The sequence below is a fragment of the Marmota flaviventris genome, chromosome 7 (genome assembly GCF_047511675.1).
Source record: "Marmota flaviventris isolate mMarFla1 chromosome 7, mMarFla1.hap1, whole genome shotgun sequence".
In the NCBI taxonomy this organism is placed as follows: Eukaryota; Metazoa; Chordata; class Mammalia; order Rodentia; family Sciuridae; genus Marmota; species Marmota flaviventris.
This window is the reverse complement of record NC_092504.1, coordinates 31,336,023-31,360,935: the sequence shown is the minus strand read 5'-3', so window position 1 is coordinate 31,360,935 and position 24,913 is coordinate 31,336,023. Positions and strand designations below refer to the sequence as shown.

The following is a 24,913-nucleotide window of genomic DNA, read 5'->3' as shown; positions in this document are numbered from 1 at the left end:
TAGAAGGCTTTCCCCTTGCCAAGATTATAAAAGTAAATTTTAAAATTTGTTCCCTTTTCTTCCTTTTTACTCAAATATTCTGGCAGGCAAGGGAAGTGTTGAGAGCCATTCTTTGGTAATATGATTAGATACTAGGATTGATCTGCATTGCATGAAATCTTTGAAGATGTAGAGTATTAGAAAGGAAATGTTAATTGGAAGGGTAAGGTAAAGTCACACTATATAAATTAATTAGCCTAATTGCTGACCTTTGCTTCTTGCATGTTTGTGTTCTACAGCTGCTCACACTGGAAAGAATCCTAAGAAGTTGTTTATGACAATTCTTTTCTAAAAGTTTAGGTTTTTAGTACATATTGAGTGAGATCAGGATGCATTTATTTCTTTTATGCTTCAGAGTATAGGGATGTGGGGGGAGGGAGTGGGTAGAATTAGGGAAAAGGTAAGGAAAGAATGGAAAGAATTAGGAAGGAAAGGGTGTGACAGTGTTAAGAATGGCAGTAGAGATAAAATCAGAGTGTTCAGAGTTACTGATAGTTTTATTCTCTGAATTATATTTTGTTTTCTTTGGAGTTTTAAGCATTTGTGGTCCAAAACCGGGTTGTACATGGATGTTAAAAAGACCTACTATTCAAAACTTAGTACACTGATGGTTCAAGTTTTGGTATTTCCATGATGCAACTCTTTGTGTGTTTAAATAATCATCACTATTTTAGTGAAGAATCACTGTGTAATTTCAAAAAGTGAAACTGATGTGAAACCCATTTCCTTCAGAAGCTATAAAGTAGTCAGCCTTAATCTTGATTCTTTGCAAGTTATAAGGAAGGCTGTCTTTTTTAAAAATATTTTTTAGTTGTTGATAGATCTTTACTTTTATTTATTTTTACGTGGTGCTGAGAATCGAACCCAGTGCCTTACACATACCAGGCAAGTGAGCTGCCACTGAGCCCCAGCCCCAAGGCTGTTTTTCTATTCTTTGCTTTAGTACCTCACAAGATGTTTCAGTGTTAGAGATGAGGTATCCATTCTATAAGCAGTGTTTTTTTTTTTTTTAAGATTTAGACTTAATTAATGGATTTATAACTTTTCTATATTAGGAGATTTACAAAAGAGGGTTTAAAATCAGGGAAGTCTTTAATCTTTCTCTCATCTCTTATGCTAACATGCCTCTGTGCCTCATTTGTCTGCTTTGTTTATTGGCTTAGACCAAAGCTGTTTGTGTCTTGAAAAACACACTTTGAGGTTTTTGATATCATATGAGTATGACAGTTATTGCTTAGATCCAGCAAATAATTGCCATCTTTTCTTATAAAAGTACTTTTGTAGTCATTTCTCTCAAAGAATAAAGAGAGAAGTTGGAGGGATAAAAAAGTTAAAAATTATGAACATGAAGGATAGGAAAATGGTACAGCTGTTTTTTTTTTTTTTTTCTTCATTTTTTTGTAGTTGTAGATTGACAGAATGCCTTTATTTTATTTGTTTATTTTATGTGGTGTTAAGGATTGAACCCAGTGCCTCACACATGCTGGGCAAGCGCTCTACCACTGAGCCTCAGCCCCAGCCCCTACAGCTGGTTCTTGAACTCAGTTCTTTGGAATTTAAGATTTCGAATTCTTATTATTTTGTGATCCTTACACCCTTGCCTGTAAACATATTTATAAATGGAGATGTTTCGGTGTTGTGAAGGGATAGTAGTTCAGCAATGAAGCTTTTTGCTGAGTCACATTGTGTTAGATTCATAATTAATTCTCATAAAGCACAGCTTGATTAGTTCCACTTTGTGTATGAGAAAACAGACAAGTTAAAGCAACTTGTTCAAGGTCACACAGATAGAAAACTCTAGATCATAGAGTCCAACCAAGTTTTTTTTGATTCTGATGTCTATTTCCTCTATATAATTGTTTCTTCAAGACCAGATTCTAGAAAGTTAGGGAAAATGCATGCAAAGTAAGAGAAAAGTTAGTAATTTTAATTATAAATTGTAAAGTTGCATTGGATTGGTGTGAATTCTAAAGATGAATATGGAGTAGAGTAAGAAGAACATATTGTAATGAGCACCCCAAGTTTTTCTTCAGAAATTTGGGAAAATCATATAAAGGAGAAAGTAACTTTAAGCTTTCCTAGCAACTAAGAGAGATTAGGGTTGAAAGAGTTATACTTCTCTTAAACTGAAGAATACATTCCATGGATAAAGATCATATTCTTCAACTTTTTGTTTTCTCCCCAGCTATGATCAATAAATACCTGAGACTTTGCACATGCTAGGCAAGTACTCTACCACTGAGCCATATCCCAGCCTGGCAAAATTTTTTTTTTTTTTTAAACTTTATTTTATTTATTTATTTTTATGTGGTGCTTAGGATTGAACCCAGGGCCTCACATGTGCTAGGCGAGCGCTCTACCACTGAGCCACAACCTCAGCCCCTCCTCCTCCCCGCAAATTGTTTTTAATGCAGGTAATCTTATCAGGTAGCTTTTCTACATTAAAATGATGTCACTGCATGCATGGAACTATCTTGGTATGGAGAAATTACTTAGGGTAAACCAGTGTGTGAGTAAAGCTGTGCCATTTATTGTTGAACTTAGAATATTATATGATTACTATTTATTTATGAGTCTTTATTTTCTCTTAGGATATTCGGAAATTCTTTGGAGTTATACCAAGTGGAAAAAAACTTGTAAGTGAAACAGTAAAGAAGAATGAGAAAACAAAGTCTGTTGAAGAAACTTTAAAAGGAAAGAAAGGAATAAAGGAAATCAAGGTCAGTTTTCCAAATGTAATTTTTTATTGTATGAAATGTTAAATAAACTGAGTTCCTAAACTTGATATACTGGGAGCCATGAGTAAATTAGATTTAATAGACAGATCATTTGGTCTGTGTAACATTTCATCTATGGTCATCTGAAATTGTGCCCTCATATGCAAAGTACATTCATTCCATCTCAGTAGCCACAAACAGTCTAAATTCATTCCAGCATTGTCTGTTAAGTCCAAAGTCTCATCTAAATGTCATCTAAATCAGATATAGGTGAGATCTGAAGTATGATTCATCCTCTCTAACTGTGAATCTTTGAAACCAGATATCATGGTGAAACAGGCATAAGCTAGACCTTCCCATTCCAAAAGGGAGTCATCAGAAGGAAGAAAGGGATAGTGGGTGGTGTCAAGCAAGTCTAAAATCTAGCAGGGCACATTAGATTTTTAAGGCTCAAGAATAATTTTTTTTTGGTTTATGCCCTATCTTCTAGACCTACTAGGTGGTAGTTCTGTCTCCATAGCCCTAGGCAGCAGTCTTGCCTGTGTGGCTCTCCAGGACCTCTCACCTTCAAGGCTACAGGTGGAGGATGTCTGGTCTGTTGAAACCAAGCGGCTTCAGGTTTCACACTGTTGAAACTGAAGAGGCAATTCTGATGACCTCTGAATTGCCTTTGCTGTTATTCTTCCTTTTTTCCCTGAAGAATATAACTATTATTCTGTCCTATAGAATCTAAGAAGTCCCACATCCTTCCTTTGTTCTGTCTCCATCCCCTTCAGTTCAAACTGGTAGTGTTTGTGCTTATGGAATCCCATAATCTCTTTAGTGCTAATTCAGATGTTTTGGGCATTCTCTTCAGAACATGCTTTCTCATTTTTTGCAGTATAAACAGGCTGAGAATTTTTCAAGTTTTAAGTTCTGGTTCCTTTTTGCTTAACAATCCCTTTTCAATTCATCTCTCTCTCCTCCATTTTACTATAAGCAATCAGCAGGACTCAAGCTACACCATCAACGTTTTGCTCTGAAATCTTCTCAGCTAAATATCTAATTTTCTTCTTTAGAAGTTCTGTCTTTCAAAATACAAGAACACAACTCAGCCAAGTTCTTTACTCTAGTTTTCAATAATTTCTTACTCTTTCCTTCCTTTTTTTGTGTTGGGTATCAGATCTAAGGCCCTTGTGCATGCTAGGGAAACACTCTACCACTGAGCTAGATCCCAAGCCCTACATTCTTATTTTTATGAACATTCTGTTCATGATAATATACATATTCTCTGAGATGAAAGAAGTTTTTACTATAGCACTCATTTAACTCCTCTTTTTTTATGAGCCTTTACTGGAATTGACTTTAATGTCCATATTTCTATTAACAGTTGTGGCAATCTAGGTTTCTTCTAGCTTGTATCTCAAAACCCTAGTAGCTCTTACCCATTACTCAGTTCTAAAGATGCTTCCATATTTTATGTATCTTATATTTATTTTATACTTTTATTTATTATATATATTTTATATATATATTTATTTGTATTTATAGCAGTATTCCATTTCTCAGTACTAAAATTTGTATTGGGGTCTCCAGAGAAACAGAACCAATAGGATATATATATATATATCCTATGTATATATATGTGTTTGTGTGTACATATACGTATAAAGAAATTATTACAAAGAATGGGTTCATGTGATTACAGAGGCTAAAAAGTTGCAGTTGGCAAGTTGGAGACTTGGAGAGCTAATGGTGTAGTTCTAGTCTCAAGTTTGAAGGCCTGAGAAACAGGAGAGCTAATAGTGTGGTTCTGGTCTGAAGCCTGACAAACTTAAGACCAAGGAAGGGTGACGTTCCAGTTATAGTCCAAAGGCAGGAAAAAACTGACGTCCTAGCTGCGAGCAGTCTGGCATAAAGAATTCTTATTTAGCCTTTTGTTATTTTTAGGCCTCCACCTACTTGGTTGAAGTTCATCTACGTGAGGGGCAGTGTTATGGTTTACGTATGAAGTGTCCCCCAAAAGTTCATGGTGTGAGACAATGTAAGAATTTTCAGATATGAAATGATTAAGTATAAGAGGTCTGATCTAATCTGTGGTTAATCCACTGATGGATTAACTAGGCAATAACTGCAGGCAGGCAGAGTGTGGCTGGAAGAAGTAGGTCACTGGGTGTGTAACTCTCCCTGGTGAGCAGAGCTAACTCTTGTTTCCTGGTTGCCATGTCCTGAGCTACTTTCTTCTACCATGACCTTGTGCCATGATGTTCTGCATCACTTGTGACCAGAGCTATGGAATCAGCCAACCATAGATTGAATCTCTGAAACTGGGAGCCAAAATATCTTTTCCTCCTTCAAATTGTTCTTGTCAGGTATTTTGGTCACAGTGATGAAAAGCCGACTCAACAGAGGGTATCTGCTTAACTTGGCCTATTATTGATTTATTCTATTTATTAAGCTCATCCAAAAGCACCCTCACAGAAACACTTTGTTTCTGGCATACCTTGTGGTCCACTCAAGTTTGTATATAATCAGTCATTATAGGTCATATTTGTTTCTTTCTTTGTATGTCTAGTTATTTTGGATTTGTCATGGAGATTGTGAATGATATGGTGTAGGAACTTTGGATTCTGTTATATTATTCCAAAGAATGTTGATTCTTTTGGTTTATTAGGCAGTTGACTTGACTGAATTTAAGCTCTAAATTCTTGCCTCCCCTGTGACAGGCAGCTGCAGAAATCTTTATTTAATTCGTTTAACTTTAGCTAAGTGATTGGAGGTGTTCCAGAAAGGACAGGAGAAAACCAGAAATTGGGGCAAAGTTTATAATAGGCAGAATTTGGAATTCCTTTTCTGTAGTTCTTTCCTTTGGGAGAAAAACATCTTTGACTTTTGAATTATTGTAGTTGCTATTAACTCTGTTCTCTGATTTAATGATATAGATTGAATTATAATGGTTCATTTGTTCCATTTTCTAGCAAACTAGTTGATTTTATGTTTTTGAAGTTTCATTATGAATAGAAATAGCATATATTTTTACCTTTTAATTGTTTACAGGTTTTTTTTTTTTTTTGCTGCCTGCTTTCTTGATGCTTTTTTGGAAAATTTTAATGTTAGAAATGTGATGTTTAATTACAAAATATGAATAATGCCTTTTGCCTTGGTTTTATTTTTCCAACAGGCATTGGATAGTAGTGGGTTTCTAGTTTAGATTTTATTTTAGTTTAGGTTTCATTTTTTTAGGAAGTAATGCCTTATATAATGTTAAGATAATTTTCTGTTACTATAATAAAATAGCTAGGATAGTCAACTTACAAAGAGAAAAGGTTTATTTTGCTCACAGTTTTGGAGGTTCTAGTCCATGTTTGATTTATCCCATTGCTTTAGTATGGTGGTGAGGTAGTACATCATGGTGTGAGCATGTAACAGAGCAAAGTTATTCACTTCATGGCCAAGGGGCAAAAGAGAAAGAGAAAGGGTTCAGTGTTTCACAATCCCCTTTTGGGGACAGCTCCACCCCACCCCATCTGCCTCATAACTTAAAAAGTTTCACTGCCTCCCAATAGTGCTATACTACCCTGGCAACCAAGCCTTTAGCACATGGGTCTTTGGGGGGCACTCAAGATTCAAACTGTAGCACCTTGTCTTTTAATATCTGACATTCTTTTATTCTTTGTTATGCATTTTTGTTATTGAAAGAGGGGCCCAATAATAATATAGCTTTTTCTGTAATTCTTTACATCCTGATATAGTTATTGTGTGGCTTTTTCTTTAGTCTAGTAAGAGCATTATTAACATTTTGGGCTAGAAACGCTGTTGTGGAAGACTGTTCTGTGAATGGTAGGATGTTTAGTAGCATCTCTGGTTTACTTATTAGATGTCCCATAACCCTCCTCCCCCTCAGTTGTGATAAATAATAATGTCTCCCAACATTGACATATGTCTCCTTGGGAACAAAATTGCTCTTGAGAACCATTAAGCCCAAGACTAATCAGGGGGGAAAAATAAAGGGATCTTATATGATAGGCTTCTTTGTGTTCTAATTATATTATGATGTTTTTAGGTAAATAGCTCTTGTAAAGAGGATGCCTCCAAACAGAAGCAACCAAACAAGAAAAAGAGGATTATCTATGATTCAGGTAATAGTTCTTCTAAGGACCTTTAAAGTTTAAAAATTATTTTGTATTTCTTAGAACAGTGTTTTACAAACTGATGTTCTGAGGCACTTAGTTCTCTATGATGTTTATAAGTACTGTGAGAATAGGGCTGTACGTGCAAGTAAATTTTTTTTGGGGGGTACCTGGTATTGAACCCAGGGGTACTTTACCATTGAGCTACATCCCCAGTTCTTTTTATTTTTTATTTTGAGACAGGGTCTCGTTAAGTTGCTGGGCTGACAATGAATTTGCAATCCTGCTTCAGCCTTCTGAGTTGCTGGGATTACAGGTGTGTGCCACTGTGTCTGGCTATTAAATCAATTTTTAGGGGCTGGGGATATAGCTCAGTTGGTAGAGTGCTTGCCTCATATGCACAAGGCTCTGGGTTCAATCCTTAGCACTATTCCCCCCCAAAAAAAAATTTTTTTTAATTAAGTAATTTTTTTTTTTTTGAGATGGAGGTCTTGCTATGTTGCCCAGCTGGTTTTGAACCTCCTGCCTCACTCCCAAGTGCTGGGATTATAGGCAGGCAACACTGTGCCCCTCTAAAACAATTTTATTTGATTGCAGAATTTATCAGAACATGAATGTTATATCTAATATGCATCTATTCATACATGTGTTTATATATGTGTGTATATGTGTATATGTATGGTTGTGTTCTGTGGTTCTAGAATCAATTCCAGGATGTCATATATCCCCAGCCCTGAACCTAAATATATTAATGTATTATGGTTGTTTAGATGGGGATAGAACATGTAGCATGTCTCATATTTACTTTGATTATGGTGCATTCATTCATTCATTCATTCATTCATTCGCAGTACTGAGGATCAAACTCAGGACTTCATACATACTATCCAAGCACTATATCAGCTCTACTAGCTATATTCCCAGCCCATATTTTAAAAAATAATTATTTTTTCTTTGGGCTGGAGGTTCTTGAAAGTTGAATTTAAAAAAGAGTGTCTTAAAATATTTTTATTTTTATTTATTTATTAATATTTATTTTTTAGTTTTAGGCCAACACAATATCTTTATTTTGTTTCTATGTGGTGCTGAGAATCGAACCCAGTGCCTCACGCATGCTAGGTGAGCACGCTACCACTTGAGCCACATCCCCAGCCCTTAGAATATTGTTTTTAAAACAGAGGTCTAAAGTTTATTTTTTGTGTTTGATTAAAAGATGTAATCATTTTTGCTTGCATTTAAAAAGGCCTTGAACTTGTGATACTAAGTCTCCTAGTAGCTTTATTTATCTTTTGAAATGGGATCTCACTGTGTTGCTCACTTTGCTCTCAAACTCCTGGGCTCAAATAATCAACCTGTCTCAGTCTCTTTGAGTAGCTGGGATTCCAGGTATGTGTCACTCCACCCAGACTTTTTATCATGATTTTGACAGTGATAGAAATTGTATTGCCTCAGTTCTAAAAGTATTTAGTATTTATTATATGCCTTTTACTGCTCTGTTTTTTTTTTTTTTTGTTTATGTGTATGTATGTGCGAACACGCTCTGGGGATTGAACCCTTGATGCTTGCAAGGCAAGCACTCTACCAACTGAGCTATATCCCCATCCCATATTGCTCTGTGTTGTAAGGAATTTATAGAAGTGTGTGTCTATTCTCTAGGAGTTTCCTTTGTTTGGAAAACTATTGCAATATAATTGTTTGATATAATTTAAGACAGTATGAGTCAGGACTTATAAATGCATGGTGCAGAGGAAGAGGAAGGACAGCTAGTTTATGAAACATTATGCTAAGTGCTCACACTTTGTCCTGATTTATAATATTTAAGTGTTCTGGGCAATTAGGCTGTGGTGGGCAGAATAATGGTCCCCAAAGATACCTAGAGCCTAATTCCTAGAACCTGTGAATATGTTAGGTTAAGTGACAGAAGGAAATAAAAGTTACAGAGGCTAGTTGGATGACCTTCAAATAGGAAGATAATCCTGGATTGAGGTGGGCTTTGTGTGCACAAGAAGTAGGAAGGCAGAAGAAGAAATTTAGAGAGAGATTACGGAGGAAGTTCAGAGAATCAGAGATGGCAGAATGAGAAGGACTCTACTTGATATTGCTGGATCTGATGATGGAAGAAGTGGTTATGAGCCAAGAAATGTTGGCAGCCACTAGCAGCTGGAAAAGTCAGGGAAAGTGATTCCTTCCTGAGTGATCCAGCAAGGAACAGCCCTGTTGACACCTTGATTTTTTTTTTTTTTTTTTTTTTTACCAGTGAGATCCATTTCAGACTTGTAACCTCCAGAACCATGAAGATGATAAATTTATGTTGTTTTAAGTTATAAATTTTGTGGTGATTTGTAAGAGGAAACTAATATACAGGCTTATTGCTGGCTAAAACTAACGGGTGACAGTTTACAAGAGAGATGTGCTCTGAAAAGGGCCTTGAGGAATTGATTCACAATAACTACTTAAGAATGTTATAATACTTCTTTTCAAAGTTTTATTTTGTGTTCACCTACAGATTCAGAATCAGAGGAGACAGTGCAGGTAAAAAATGCCAAAAAGCAATCAGAAAAATTGCCATTGTCTTCTAAACCTAGTAAAATTTTGCGGAAGGATCCTGTTACATACATTTCAGAAACAGGTAAGGGTACTAAATACGTTCAGTTATTTGGAGCCATGCAGTGTTAGGCTCTTGAACTTTTCATTTATGTTAAATTGTATCTCCTTCATTTTGAATTGAATTTCCAGTGCCTTTTTTGTTTTGTTGAATCATATTTATTAGGGGAATGGTCATCTTTGGCATTTTCTGTGGGCTAAAGGGCCAATTAAAGGGGAATTTAAAAAAAATGCTTTATATTGAATCATATTTTGAAGATTTATCTTGAATTATATATTGAATTATTAATGGGTTATTTTAGAACTACTTTTTTATGTAAGTTTTTTTTTTGATCTTGCATGCTAAAGTCATAATAATATGGTGATTACACAGATATGTGGGCTTTCACCCAGGAGCAATTCATCACTGAGCTACATCCCCATCCCTTTTTATTTTGAGGCAGAGTCTCACTAAGTTGCTTAGGGTCTAGCTAAATTGCTGAGGCTGGCCTTGAACTTGCAATCCTCTTGAGTCTTCTGAGCTGCTGGGATTGTTGGCATGCGCCACTATATCCTGTTCTGTTTTTTTTTTTTTTTTGTACCACTGAGCTACATCCCCAGAGTTTTTTTTTATTATTTTATTATTTTTTTAGTTGTAGTTGGACACAATTAATTATATTTGGTGCTGAGGATCGAACCCAGTGCCTTGCACATACTAGACAAATGCTCTACCACTGAGCTGCAACCCCAGCCCCACATTTTTTATTTTATTTATTTATTTATATATTTTTTTAATATTTATTTTTTAGATGTAGATGGACACAACACAATGCCTTTATTTTTATGTGGTGCTGAGGATCGAACCCAGGTCCCGCCTGTGCTAGGGGAGCGCTTGACCACTGAGCCACAGTCCCAGCCCCAACGTTTTTTATTTTTTAATTTGAGACTAGGTCTCACTGTTTCCAAGGCTGATTTTGAACTTAAAATCCTACTGAGTAACTGAGTAACTGAGGTTTCAGGAATGTACCACTGTGTCTAGCCTTATTTATAATTTAGCACAGATGTGATTTGAATTCTCTTTCTCTGGTGACACTAAAGATTTTATCATTATTAAAAAAACAATGGGAGCTGAGGTTGTGGCTCAGCGGTAGAGCGCTTGCCTAGTGCATGTGTTCGATCCTTAGCACCACATAAAAATAAATAAATAAATAAACAAAGGTATTGTGTCCAACTACAACCATATATATATTTATAAAGGATGGTTTTTGTACTTAAATTTATTTGATCAGTTGTAAGAGTGATCAAAGAACAAAAGACATTTATAAATAATTGTGTACTAATTTTAAAGTTTCATGAAAAGTTGTTTATTTGTATGAGAATCTCTGAATTATATTTTCATGGTGGGGGGAGGCTTCAGATGAGTTAGTGGTAAAGTCATTTTGATTTAGTATTTTTAACTCCTAGAGGAGACCCTAACCAGAATAACATGGCATGATCTATATGTAAGAGCCAAGCCCAGTACCTGACACATTTACTGTTAGGCAGTCAAAAGGAAAAAAAAAAAAAAAAAAAACCCTAAAAAAAAGCATACACGTGAACATTATATGAGGCATTTATTGATGAAATTGTTCAAATTGATCAAAGGCAGAATGTAAATGATGTGAACATATTTTTGAAACATTTTTAGCAAACTGATGTATTTCTTTGTTATGACAGAGGCACATTGGAACTTCTAACCTTCTCCTGTTGCTAAATTTGCTCAGACACATTGTATAAATGAGGTCTATTTTTTTAAGGCCCCCCTCCCCTTCTGATCTGGCCACCTTTGTGAAGTTTTGAGTGTGTGGGTGGGATAATGAAAACAAATGGCAGTAGGTTTGTTATGTAACTGAAGGTGGTGTGATCAGGCTTTGCAGTAGCACCCTGAAAAAGCAGTGTGTAAACTGCCATGGCCTTCAACTGTGGATCAGACTAGTGTTATCTTGTGATTTTAAGTACACAAAAGGGGTCAGACAGTTTAAGGGTTGATCAGAGATTTTCTTTAACACAGGACTGTTTTTCAGTAGAGGAATTTTTGAATGTGTATACTGAAGAGATGTCTAGCATTTTATCTGAACTTTTTATGACCATTAGGTAATGTTTGTATCATTTTGTAAGTAAGCATTATCTGCTTGTTGTAGGGCAAAGTTTTGGGGTACATTGTACCCATCTAATGTGATGCTTATTATGCAGCTTTCTATTTTTTCCTTAGAACTGAAATATAGGAAAGAAACTAGCTCTATTCTTGCCTGCCTTTATCTTCTTGTACTTTTTTTGGGGGGACGGGGTGGGGGTTACTGGGGATTGAACTCAGGGGCACTCACCCATTGAGCTACATCCCCATCCCTACTTTTTTGTAATTTTTTTAGACATAGGTCTCACTGAGTTGCCTAACATGTCTCTGCCGTTGCTGAGGTTGGCTTTGAAGTTTTGATCTTCCAGTGTCAGCCTCTTGAGCTGCTGGGATTATAGGCCTGCGCCATTGCCACCTTGCCTGGCTTGTACTTTTTGTTCTTTGAAATGATAAGTGAATGAGATTGAGACTATTAAAAAGTCCACAGTAAATTAGCATAATACGATCAGACATACAATAAGGGTTTCAGAAAAGAAAAGTACAGTTCTTGAGCCTAACAAATTACCTGAAAATCCATGATCTTAAAACAATTCTTTATTTTTTCTTTAAGCTAGAACTAATTTTCAATACTAGATGTTAAACATATTCATTTTACATTACTAGTTAAAGTTAAATGAAATGTTTGTGGTAATAAGAGCTTAAAAATACAAATTCTAGGGGCTGGGGATATGGCTCAAATGGTAGCGCGCTCGCCTGGCATGCCTGTGGCCTGGGTTCGATCCTCAGCACCACATACAAACAAAGATGTTGTGTCCGCTGAAAATAAAAATAAAATATTAAAAAAAAAAAAAAAAAAAAGCGAGACCTAACCAACTCAGTTAGGCCCTATTAAAAAAAAATACAAATTCTAATCTAAAATAACATGATTTATTTAGAGTTTGAAGCATCTTATAAAAAGGTATTATATAACATAATTTGGTTATAAAAATCTGTTAGTTCCAAAATATAGTTTTTGTTTACTATTCCATACTGTATCTTTTATTTTATGCTCATCTTTTTTATTCTCATTTAAAAAACTCAACCTTTGATGTTTTTCTTGTAGTATAGCATAGCCTTGGTTAAATATTTTTTTTTTCTTTTTTCTTTTTTGGTACTGAGGATTTAACCCAGGGGCTATGTACCACTGAGCCACATTCCTGGCCCTTTTTATTTTTTATTTTGAGATAGGTCTCACTAAGTTGCTTAGGGTATCACTAAATTGCTGAGACAGACCTTGAATTTGTGATCCTCCTGTCTTAGCCTCCCAAGCTGCCGGTATTCCAGGGTGCATCACTGTGTTGGGCTACCTTGCTTAAATCTTTACCTATTTTATCTTGTCTTTGTTTCTAGATATGTAAAAGGGGGATGTTACTAGTACCTACATCAGTGAGTGGCGTTATATCAATTGATTAATACCTGAAAAGTTCTTAAAAATAGGGACTGACACATAGTAAATTCTGAATATGTTTTGACTCTATTCATAAACCTATGTCTACGTTTAAAGGCAGATTCTACTTTTGTTTAGGTACTTAGTGCTTTCTGTTGATTATGCGATTATGTTTTAGAACTTTGGAAATGGTCTTTGACTCACTTTTGTTATAGATGTGCACTGTTCAATATGGCACCTACTAGTTACATGTGACTCTTGATCACTTGAAATGTGATTACTCTCAAATGTGTGTGTTGTGAGAGTAAAATACAGACATTGCACAGCAAAGGAAATAATCAGCAAAACGAAAAGCCAGCTTAACTGATTGGAAAAAATGTTTGCAAGCCGCATATCTAAATAAGTGTTAAATATCTAAAATTTATAAAGAACTCATATATCTCAGTAGTAGAACAGCAAATAACCCAATTAAAAAAATGAGCAAAGGACCTTACTAGACATTTCTCCAAAGAATACTAAGAATGGTCAACTGATTATGAAGGTACTCAACAACATTAATCATTAAGGAAATGCAAAACCACTGTGAGATATCATTTCCTACATGTTAACGTAGCTATTATCTAAAAGTTAAGAGATAAAAAAATGTAAGGAGTGTGTAGAAAAGGGAATACATTTACATTATTGGTAGGAATATAGATTGGTACAATTTTTATGGAAAACAGTTTGGGAATTGCTAAAGAAATTAAAAATATTACTACCAGTTAGCTCAGCAATCATTCTTCTGGACATATATCCAAAGGGAATGAAATCATCACCTTGTAAAGATATCTGCACTCCCACATTTGTTAAAGCATTATGCATGATAGCCAAGACATGGAAACAAACAGATAAAGAAATTGTATATACGTATACAATGGAATATTCAGCCTTCTTTGCAAGAAGGTGATATGGGCATATGCCACTTGGAGGACATGTTAAGTGAAATAAACCATGTGCATAAAGAAAAATATTGCATGATTTCCCAGAGTGAATAAAACAGCAATTACCAAGAGGGTAGAGGGGGAAAACGGGGAGATACAGGTCAGAAGTTACAAAGTAGCAGATGTGTACTATGAACAAAGTCTAGAAATCTGATGCATAAAAGAGAACTCAGCTAATCAAATTGTATTTGGGATTACTGCTGAACGAGTAGATTTTTGTTGCTCTTACCACAAAAACAGATAAAAAAAAAATGGCTAACTATGTGAGATGATAGATATGTTAATTTGCTTCACTGTAAAATCCATTTTACTGACGGTATGAATCACATAATTTTTGTATGCCTTAACTATACACAATAAAATTTATTTAAAAAAAGATTTCAAAGACTTCCTACAAAAAGGTAAACTATCTTACTGGCTTTTTAGTATTCATCCCATGTTGAAATGATAACAATTTGGATATATTTGATTAAGTAAAGTAAACCATTGGTAAAATTAACTTTACTTTTTACTTTTTAAATGTGGCTATGAGAGTATTTAAAATCACATATATGGCTTACATTTTATTTCTTTTACATAATTTTCTAAACAGTGCAAAACAGATTTAGGAATAATGTAGATTTCAAATATTTTTGTTTATATTATTATATAGCCTTTTAGACCATATTATTATACAGGCATTTAGGTTTACCATTAACTTGATGACAAATATTTTTGATCATCTCTTTGATTAAATCTGTCTTCTAGGATTTATTGATTTTTTTTAAAGACTAATTTAATTACATTAATTTTCCATGTTATAGGAAAAGGAAAAAATTGCTTGTAAATCTTTTCATAGCTAACCATTGACTAGTAAAATGTTCTTCTGGGTTGGTAAAAACCCAAATACTTGTTGTACTGGGTAAATATATTTACTTTCAGCTGTTTAATGAAGTGAGAGGCCTTGAGTTTTGTTTGGTAAAGATGACCTTTCAATATGCAGTTTCATTGGGCCACTGTTTGATCCAAAAAGGTGGGGGTTTTCCTCACTCAAGAATTGTTTATGACTGCTAATTTTATTGAGCTCATAATCCCAGAGGCAGTTAGTGTTCTTTATGTTATAATTATTCTGTGGGTGTTAAGTGAGGAAAAAAAAATTGGTGTTGTTTTGTTCTCTGGGTTACTGTGTAACACCAGTGACCTGCGATTTGGAAAAACAGAGCAGAAAATATTACTGGAGGTTCCTATAGTATTTTTTTGCTAATTTTCAGACATAGTTTTATGTATGAACAAATGGGTATAAATTCTGTGTATGATAGGGAGCCTTTTAGACATGTTTTCAGAGAAACCTAGATGTTTTGAGGCAGAAAGATTCCTTGGAGAAGAAACCAAGAACTGTATATTGTTTGATTATTGCTAAAGATTAATATTAATTTATACATTAAGATTCTGTATAAAAGAAACTGAGCTGAGAATTTTTGAGGATGGATGAAGTATTTAGTTTAACATGGTTTTAAATCAAATGAGTATATGTTCCATTTCCCTCATGTAACTCCTTTGCTTTACATAGCTATATTAAACACACTTGTACTTGTATGTATATATGCATATTTAGCTTGCTTTTTCATAATTTAATGTCTTAGTCTGCCCTTCCTCCCTTCCTCCCTTTCTCTTCTCCCTTTTCCTGTTCCTCCTGCCCCCTTCCTCAGTCTACCTCTTTCAATTTTAAAAGATCTCTGTCTCATTCTTTTAAACTTCTGCATAGAATTTAATAGTATGAGTTCAATTTTTCTTTCTCTTCCTTTTTTGGATATTGTATTGTTGATGTGAGCCTGTTTGTGCTTCATTACTTTATGAATTGGCAGTTCACAAAGAATATGACCACTTTAAAAGGAGTAGTGTTTCTTGAAGCTATGTAGCATTTTTAAGAGTGTAGCTTATCTACCTGTATTATGAGTAATAGCACAGGGTTTATTTTCATAAAGCTATGCTCTGGGCACAGTGTTTTTATTAGGGTCCTTCTGCCCCAACCATTTTCCTTTTCCTTTCGACTCCTATTTATCTTATAGGTCAAAACACTCCTGAAAAATTAAAAAAACAAAACAAAGCCATGGGCTGCTATTAAGTTAGCTTTTTCTTTTCCAGTTTTCAGTTTCTCCTTAATTTTTTTCTAGAATCAACTAACTGTATTACATTTTCATCTTCTTAGTTTCTGGGCTGATTTCAGGTTTTGTATCCTTATTGTGTTATCTGTTTTTTTAATATTAAATTTCAATACTTAAATTTTTTTTAAAAAAAATTTAAATATATTGCATATATTTTCAATTCTAAATAATAATGACAAATAATAATTATTTGTCAGTTACAAAGTGATGTTTGGATATATATACACACATAAATATATACATTGTGGAATGATCAATACATTTATTTAATAATATAATAATACATTTATTTAATAATATTAAATTATTACTAATTTATTTATTAAATAAAAGTGATGTATACACTGTATGCATAATTGTATTCTGGATTAAAGTACACTATTAAAGTCTATGGTGGAGCTGGGGCTGTGGCTCAGTGGTGGACTGCTCACCTAGCAAGTGCAAGGCCCTGTGTTCGATCCTCAGCACCACATAAAAATAAGTAAAATAAAGATATTGTATCCAACTACAAATAAAAAGTAAATATTTTTTAAAAAGTCTATTGGGGAGATAATACTTTTACATAATAGTTATGGGGGAAAATTAACAGTGATAGAAATATCTTGGAAGGATTTTCAGGCATGAATGAGGTAACTTAAATTTTGGAAGTTCAGGAAATATTTCCTGGAGGAGAGGGAATTTGAGCTAAGTGTGAAAAGTTTTGGTAAGATTTGACATGGAAATTTAGTATTGTGTATGTATACTAGAAGGAATAATACATAGTTTATAAATTAGTAGTTCTATTTTATAGTTTTTTCCATTATACGTTTTGAGAGTCTAATTTAAAATTTTAGTTCATAAACTTTCACAGATTTATATCAGATTAGATTGTTACTTGTATTTTAACTACAGTTATCTTTTACATAGGAACCTATTATTTTATTTGAAGTTCGTGTCTCCAGACTAAAAGACAGGGGGAATTTTAAATACTATGTATGTCGATCTATAACTTTTTTCAAATGCTTTTTAATGCCTTCGTGGAATAAAATAGAATTTATTGTATAGCCCATTTTTCATATTTTTCTAATTTTATCTTTGAAACTACCTAATATTAAGGCTGATTGAGAAAACATGTTCTTAGAGAAGCAATTTTTAATCTAAGGTTGCACAAGTTTCACGGTGGAAGACTCTAGTAGATCTTTGAATGTCCCTCATCTACTTACATTTTTTCTGTAATCTGATTTCACATCTTCTGCATATATTGTTGTTGTTGTTCTGTGTGATGCTGGAGATTGAATCCAGGGTTTTGAGCGTGTTAGGTAAGCTTTCTACTACTGAGCTATGACCCAAAACCACCTCTATATATTTGATAGATTTATCTTTTAATTTCTTTCTTAATCATTGGCAAAATTATTAAGCTTGTTTTAAGGGACAGAATTTTTTTTTTTTTTTTTGTACTGTAGGTTAAACCCAGGGGTGCTTTACCACTGAGCCACATCCCCTGTCCTTGTATTTTTTATTTTGGGACAGGATCTTGCTAAGTTCTTAGGACCTTGCTAAGTTGCAATCCTCTTGTCTCAGCCTCCCCAGTTGCTGGGATTACAGGCATGTGCCACAGTGTCTGGCTGTCTTTATCAAATTAACATGCAGGTGATTTATACTTTGCTTTAATACTGAGCCCAGCACTATTCCCTTCCTCCTCTTGTGTGTGGGGAGTTGCATTGCAGAATCACTGCCTTAACTCTGGCCAGTAAGGGTTCCTTCTGTTGTTTGTTTCGAAGACTTTGAATTGTAAGACGTTTTGGGTCATGTACTTTGGCCAGATGTTCAGGTGTGCTCCCTCTTTTTACTTTTTCTGTGAGATCCAGTGGGCTTGATACCTGTGTGGTGGATAACGTCATATTTCAAGCTCTTACAATTTTTCTGTTATTATTCCTTAACTACCTTACAAGACTCCACAAATTGGATAAAAAGTATAATGGATTCCATTTGATTCTAAGAGGATTCATTGGTAATGAATCATGAGATCTGGTTTCTTGATTAAAGATGAACAGTCTCAGAACTTTTATTACAGTGATATGTATAGAATGTTTCACCACATAAACAGACAAAGAAGTTATGTATAGTTTCTCTTCTATTTAATTAATGAATACTTACTGGTGGCTTGACAAATGTATGAACCTTTCTCTAGCTCCAAAACCAAAAGGACAATTTAGGGTTTTAACTCAAAGAAGTATTGAAAAGGAACTTCATAGAAACAGGCTTTAAATGTCTAGGTCCTCTTTTTAGTTTTTGAGTTGTTGCTGAGTAAATTATTGTTAATTTCTATAATGAGATCTCTCCATTAATTTGGTTTTGATGTGTTCCAGACCAAAGGAAAGAAAGTCAGAATTAGGATATTCAGAGATCCATTTGAAAAGGTCATATTCTCAGCAGTATGAACTCCAGATGAGATTTTTTTTCTTTTTGGTTTGTAAATAGATTTTCATATGGACCTGCACATTATTCTCTTTTTCTTTTATTTGTTATCTGTCTAAATAAATGAATGTATCTAATTCAGAGTGGCAAAGCAATCTTCTCTTCCAGGCAGTTCCTCTGCTGTGTGTTGGATAATGCTAGTTTACTTGGTTGTTGTTACCACATTTGAGTTTATGTTGTCTTTAATGAAAATAAATGGTGTTTTCATAAGGAAACAGATATCCTGGAGGGAAGTTTTAAGTGTTCAGTTGCCCATGATTTTCACCTAGTTCTCAGAAATTTGACTTAGATCTATTTATCATTATTTTATTATAAGTTTCTAGGGAGATGAGAACATAGTTTGCCTTTGGCTTCTGACAAAGCAGAAACAAATTTAGGTTTGTTAGCAAATGGTAAATGTGAAAAAAGAGGAGTGTTTCATCTCTACACAATGTATTGGATTGTCAAATATTGATTTTATGTGAGGATGGTCACAGCAACACCTGTTAAATGACTGTGTCTTTGCAAGCAGCTGGTTGCATCTTTGGCCTCTTCTGCCTTTTTTCTCCATAATATATTTGTGTAACCCTGGAATACTGAGGTCTAAGGAGCTTTACAACAACCTTTTCAACAGTCATCGTGTGTGTAGACAGTAGGACTGCTCTTTCTTCAGATTTTCTGGTTTCATCAAAGCCACATGACAGGATCCTTCAGATATTAGTGACAGAGCGTACTCTAGTTGTGAAACCCTTATATTTGTCACAAATATCACTTTTCTTAGGATCATGAATTTCCTTTTGTTGTTAATCACTCCCACAACTGTAAGGAGTGTGGGAAAGAACACAAATCAGGAGACATTGAAGAAGTGTCAAAGCAAGAGAGTTGTCCTTGAGAATTGTCTCTTCTTTTCTCTTTTATAACTTCATTCCCCAGAATTCCTCCTACTTTCCAAGGGGTCTGGAGAGCTATTTATTTTGTGGGACTTGTATGTAATTTTTGCTTAATATAGTGAAAATATACTTGAAATTTCACTTCCATGATTTTTTCTTGGAGATCCATGTGTGATTTACTTTCTTATTGAAAAATTATGAAAATGTTTATAAAACTGTGTCTGTGTTAGGAATAGTACATTTTTTGGGACCTGTAGCTTGAAGACATTTGTTAAGTTTAAACCCATGTATTCAGAGAGTAGCTCTTTGCTTTTCAATCTTGTAAAGGTTACTAGCAGGGGAGGCTCATGAAGAAGCCCTCCTTTTAAACTGGTGTAAGACCTAGAATGTTAGGACTAATGTAAAAGAACTGATGCATTCTGCTTTTTTTTTTTTTTAAAAAACTGTTGTCATCAGTTTTTTGAACCTTGAAATTTTGGCTTGATCTTTAACAGCTGCATGAATCCATTGACTGGTTAGACCACAATTTATTTAAACCTTTCCCCAGTTTTGATTATTTTGATTGCCTACACTGTTCACGTTCCTAATAGTGTGCCTGGGGATCAAACCCAGGGCTTGTGCATGCTAGGCAAGTGCTCTACCCTTGGGCTACATTCGCATCCCTAATGAATATATTTGTAATATATATTTTTCCACACTTCTAATATCTCCAAGAATACTACACTAAAGGATATGAATTAATTTAAGGTTAAAGATATGTTCTTCCAAGTTACTTTCTAGAAGTCATACTAATTTACATTTTCATAGCTCATTTTCATAAATGTTGAGCATAATAGTAAAACAAAAGTTTATATGGTCATTCAGAGTCACAAAATTATAGAGAAGTTTTTTTCCCCCCCCCCTCCCAGTGCCGGGAGTTTGAAGCCAGGGCTCACTCATGTTAGGTGAGCACTTTAACCACTAGGTTACATCCTCAGCCCTGACATGGATATCTTTTTTAAAAATATTTTTTAAATTGTGGATGGACACAATACCTTTATTTTGTTTTATTTTTATGTGGTACTGAGTATAAACGCAGTTCCTCACCATATGCAAGGCAAGCACTCTACCACTGAGCCACAACCCCAGCCCCATGGATATCTTTATATCAATAAATATGGATCTACATTAAGATATTTTATTGCTGCATAGAATTCCATCACATGGTTGAACTTTTGAATAGATATTTAGGCTATTTGTTTTCCAATATTATAAACAATACTCATTCCTCTCTCAATCTCTACTGCCATTATTATGGTGAGGCCATTTTGCTTGCCTATCTTATATTAGTCCCCTAATTTCTTCATCTTTTCTTGCCCATAGTCTGTTCCCATAGTAGTTGACCTTACCCACTCAATTCTGGTGTTTTCTGTCATACTACTTATGAGCAAGTTGAAGTGTAGTTGAAATGGAATGTTAGTGTTTTGGGTTTTATTTTTTTGGTGGTACTGGAGATTGAACTCAGGAGCACTCTACCACTGGGCTATATCCCCAGCCTTTCTAAAAATTTTATTTTGAGACAGGGTCTTGCTAAATTGCTGAGGCTGGTTTAGAACATGCGATCCTACTGCCTCAGTCTCCCAAATAGCTGGGATTATAGGTGTGTGCCACTGTGCCCAGCTGTTCTTGGCGTATTTAATGTGGGTGTAAAGCTAGAATAGCCACTGTCATTTCATAGACAATTTAATTTTTGTTTCTTCTCCATTAAGGGACTCCCTCCTGCCTCCCCCCTCCCTCCTGTGGTTGTTGAACTTAAAGCAAATAAATATGAGCTGAGGATGTGGCTCAGTGGTAGAGTGCTTGCCTAGCATGCATGAAGCATATAAACATAATTAAACTTAAGATAAGATTAGAAGTCTTATCTTACATACACTGGTTATGCTTTTAATTTGGCAGGTATTGCTTAAGGTGATGTTTTGATTTTCTGTACTTGGAAGGTTCTAGTCTGCCTTCCCCTGCTCTTTTCCCCTTTTATTTTTCCTCCCACTCCCCTCCTTTTTCCTCCTGCCCTTTTTTTCTTCCTTTCTTTATTAAAGCCAGGATATAAGCGATGCTCTTCTTGGTTTAAAATTTTAAGGCTATTTTGCATATTTTTTTGGCTTGCTAAGTAGGATATAGTCACATACCGCATAACAGAATGTTTCAATGATAAAGAGCATATACAACAGGGGCCCCATAGATTATAATGGAGCTGAAAAAAATTCTTATTACCTGGTGACATTGCACCTGATTTAAGGTCATGGTGTACTGTGTTGTCCATGTTTGTGGTGAGGCGCTGTAAAGAAACCTAAAGCACTGCAAAGTCGTATAGAACTATAGCACATACAATATGTATAGTACAGAATATACTTTAATAAATACCTGTGTTGCTGGTTTATATATTTAGTATATTTTTATTGTTTAGAATGTACTCGTTCCACTTTCAAAAATTAAAGTTTACTATCACATGTTTCAATAGCAGCATCCTGTTTAGCATGTCTTTTACTGTATCATTTTATCTTATGTTTTATTTAATCTTGTATGTTTTATTCATCATGGCTATACCATATATATGTACCATATGACTACGTGTGTAGTAGGCTGTATAATGTAGGTTTGTATAAGGATACCCTATGATGTTTGCACAACCAGTGCAATCAACTAATGATGCTTTTCCCAGAAAATATTTCTGTTATTAAGTGACATGTGACTGTAGAGAGTAATACGTTGTTTTGTGCTACTGATTGGTTATGCTCTAGCTTAACTGAGTGAAGGTGTGCATGTAAAATAGCTCTCAATCATAAAATATTTGAATTTTTATAATAATTCATTGTTATTTTAGAGAAAACGAAAGGTATTTTAGATTATATTCTCGGTGGTTATCAGACTTACTATGGGTGATTCACGAGGCTATTTACTTAAGTGGAATGGTGATAATATTGCCCAGCTTTTCCAAACCTCTGTGAATCAGACCCCTTTCCTTTACCTGGCAAATAGGCAGAGAATGAGAGAATAGATGAATGAGCGACTAACTTGTCTGCTGACTCTTGTTAACATGGTTGAACTGAAATTTAAGTATATCAAGCCCTGGGTGTGCTTTAGAAAGGTTTATGGATAAATTTTTAAACTCAAAGGTAGTTTGACTTCACTAAAGTTAAGCAAGTGTGCTTTAATTAGAATTGTTCTGTTTCAGGTAAGTTAAAAAAAATAAAAATAAACTAGCTTGGAGTAAACAAGATGGGGAATTTGTTAGGAGGCCTTTAACCTGTTTCACGGAGTGCAGGAATAAACCCGACTGATCATGGGCCCCACTTGATCAGGTGCCCACGGCTGGCCTAGTTGGTCATAGCCAAGAATGTGAAGCCATCTAATAAACATATCTGTGCTCATTGGAGGCCCTTGAAAGGTTGGATGAGCCGTCAGTTAGTAGAGAAAATGAGCCTATAGTGAATGGTATGGGCATCCTCAGAGATCCCTCCTCTTGCTTTAAATAGTGGCTTACTTGCTATATTTGTAACCAGGAACCTCTAAGTTACATGTTGTAAAGTTTATAATTTCAATTTAATATATTTATAGAAAGTAAGGCTAAATCTCCTCCCCTCTTCCCTTTTAACATAGCATTGATTACTTTTATTTTTCGGTGGGAACCAATTAGGAATAGCCCAACTCCTGGATCATATGGCCTTAACAAATATTGGTAGTCAAATGAGTGAGTCCTTGAGAGGAAGTAAGACCCACTCATGTGGTTTTGCATACTGAGTTTATAAAGGAAACCTTCCTGTTCCCTCGACCTAATCTTCATGGTCATCTTTTAGATTTTTTAAAAAAATTTCTTTTGTTAATAGACCAAATTGAAAAGCCTTTTCTTTTGTTAGTCACTGAACCAAATAAAAATTTGTTGAGACCCCTTTGAAGTACATTTTTAGGGTTTCTAGCTATCTAAGCCTTATGAATATATAGAAATTCTTTTGTTGTGCTAGGGATGGAACCCATGGCCTTGTACATGCTAAGCAAGTGCTTGATCACTGAGCTATATACCCAGTCCTAAAAAGACATTTAAGACCAATTTTTAATGGGAATTTTTTTAAAAATATAAAATATAGCAAAATTTTAAAGTCTTAAATGAATGGTTAGATATTGATAAGATAGTACACCTTTAATATATAGCTAGAATTTGACAATTCCTCACCATGTCTGCAAACCCACTGTACACAGCATCTTGTCTGGAGCTACCATAGCTTCCTAAGTTATCTCCTTGCTTTCCTTTCAACCTTGAACAGTGTCTTCTCCAAAGGATGTGACTTAAGTTGGAATTCTCTGCTTAGAGTTCTGTAGTTGATTCTCATTTTATAGTAAAATCTGAAATTCTTTGTGTGACCTAGAAAGTCCTGCAGGATTTGACTTCTCTCTCTTTCACCTGGATTCTTGCAGCACATACCCTCTTATTGTGCTGCGGCCACATTGACCTCAAAGCACACTTACTTTAAGCTTTTGCACTTGTAGTTTTCGTTGTCTGAGCCTTCTTGCTGGTCGTATCTGTATTTTAGGGTTCTGTGAAAGTTCACTTATCAGAGAGACTTTCCCCGATTACTCTCTAAAAGAGCATCCTTCATCACTTTTCTTTTTTTTTAATTTAAAATGTTTTTCATTGGTGGGGAGTGAACCCAGGGCTTCACATGTGCTAGGTAAGTACTCTACCATTGATCTACACCCCACTTCTGTTTCTTCTTCATAGCACATATAACTCAATAGTACATATTTGTTATCTGTTTTCGCTTGTAGACTTGAAGTTGCATGAGCGCAGGTTTTTTTTTTTTTTTTTTTTTTTTTTTAATTCTCTCTTGTATCATCAGTACCTGGCATATAATGGGTGCTCAGTAAATATTTGTGTAGTTGGGTTGGTGTATTACAGGCCTGGCAGTGGTAAATGCAGGGGGGTGACTGTTGAGTTCAGGAGATGGAAAGGAAAAAGAATTACTAGCATCCCAAAGCTTTTTTGTACTTTTTCTAAAGCTGGTAGAAGTAGTTGCCTTATATAATTTAGAAATTGATATTTATCAAAAAATATTTGGTTATATTCCATGTAAGATGAAGATGACGACTTTATGTGTAAGAAAGCAGCCTCTAAATCAAAAGAAAATGGAAGATCTACAAATAGTTATCTTGGAACATCAAACATGAAAAAGAATGAAGAAAACACTAAGACCAAGAATAAGCCTTTATCACCAATAAAACTTACACCAACCTCAGTGCTTGATTATTTTGGAACTGGAAGTGTCCAAAGATCGGATAAGAAGATGGTAGCAAGCAAAAGAAAACAAGTGAGTGTTCCACATGCAAGAAAGAATTTTCAGATGATAGCCATGTACTGATGTTAATAAGAGGAGAAATTAGGATGTTATAAATGGGTCAGCATGTTTTATTAATGAAGACAATTTTCCTGTGATTAGGATAAAAT

The 24,913-nt window shown here is 34.8% G+C and overlaps 1 protein-coding gene across 1 annotated transcript in view; it reads left to right on the top strand.

Moving 5' to 3' along the window:
* The window catches only part of Rfc1 (replication factor C subunit 1), a 72,652-nt gene that overhangs the window by 13,689 nt on the left and 34,050 nt on the right, over positions 1-24,913 (top strand). Inside the window, exons 2-5 of the mRNA XM_027938658.2 lie at positions 2,631-2,759; positions 6,799-6,874; positions 9,372-9,494; positions 24,544-24,776. Of these exons, the coding sequence (XP_027794459.1) occupies positions 2,631-2,759; positions 6,799-6,874; positions 9,372-9,494; positions 24,544-24,776 (561 nt within the window). The remainder of the gene's footprint in view (positions 1-2,630; positions 2,760-6,798; positions 6,875-9,371; positions 9,495-24,543; positions 24,777-24,913) is intronic.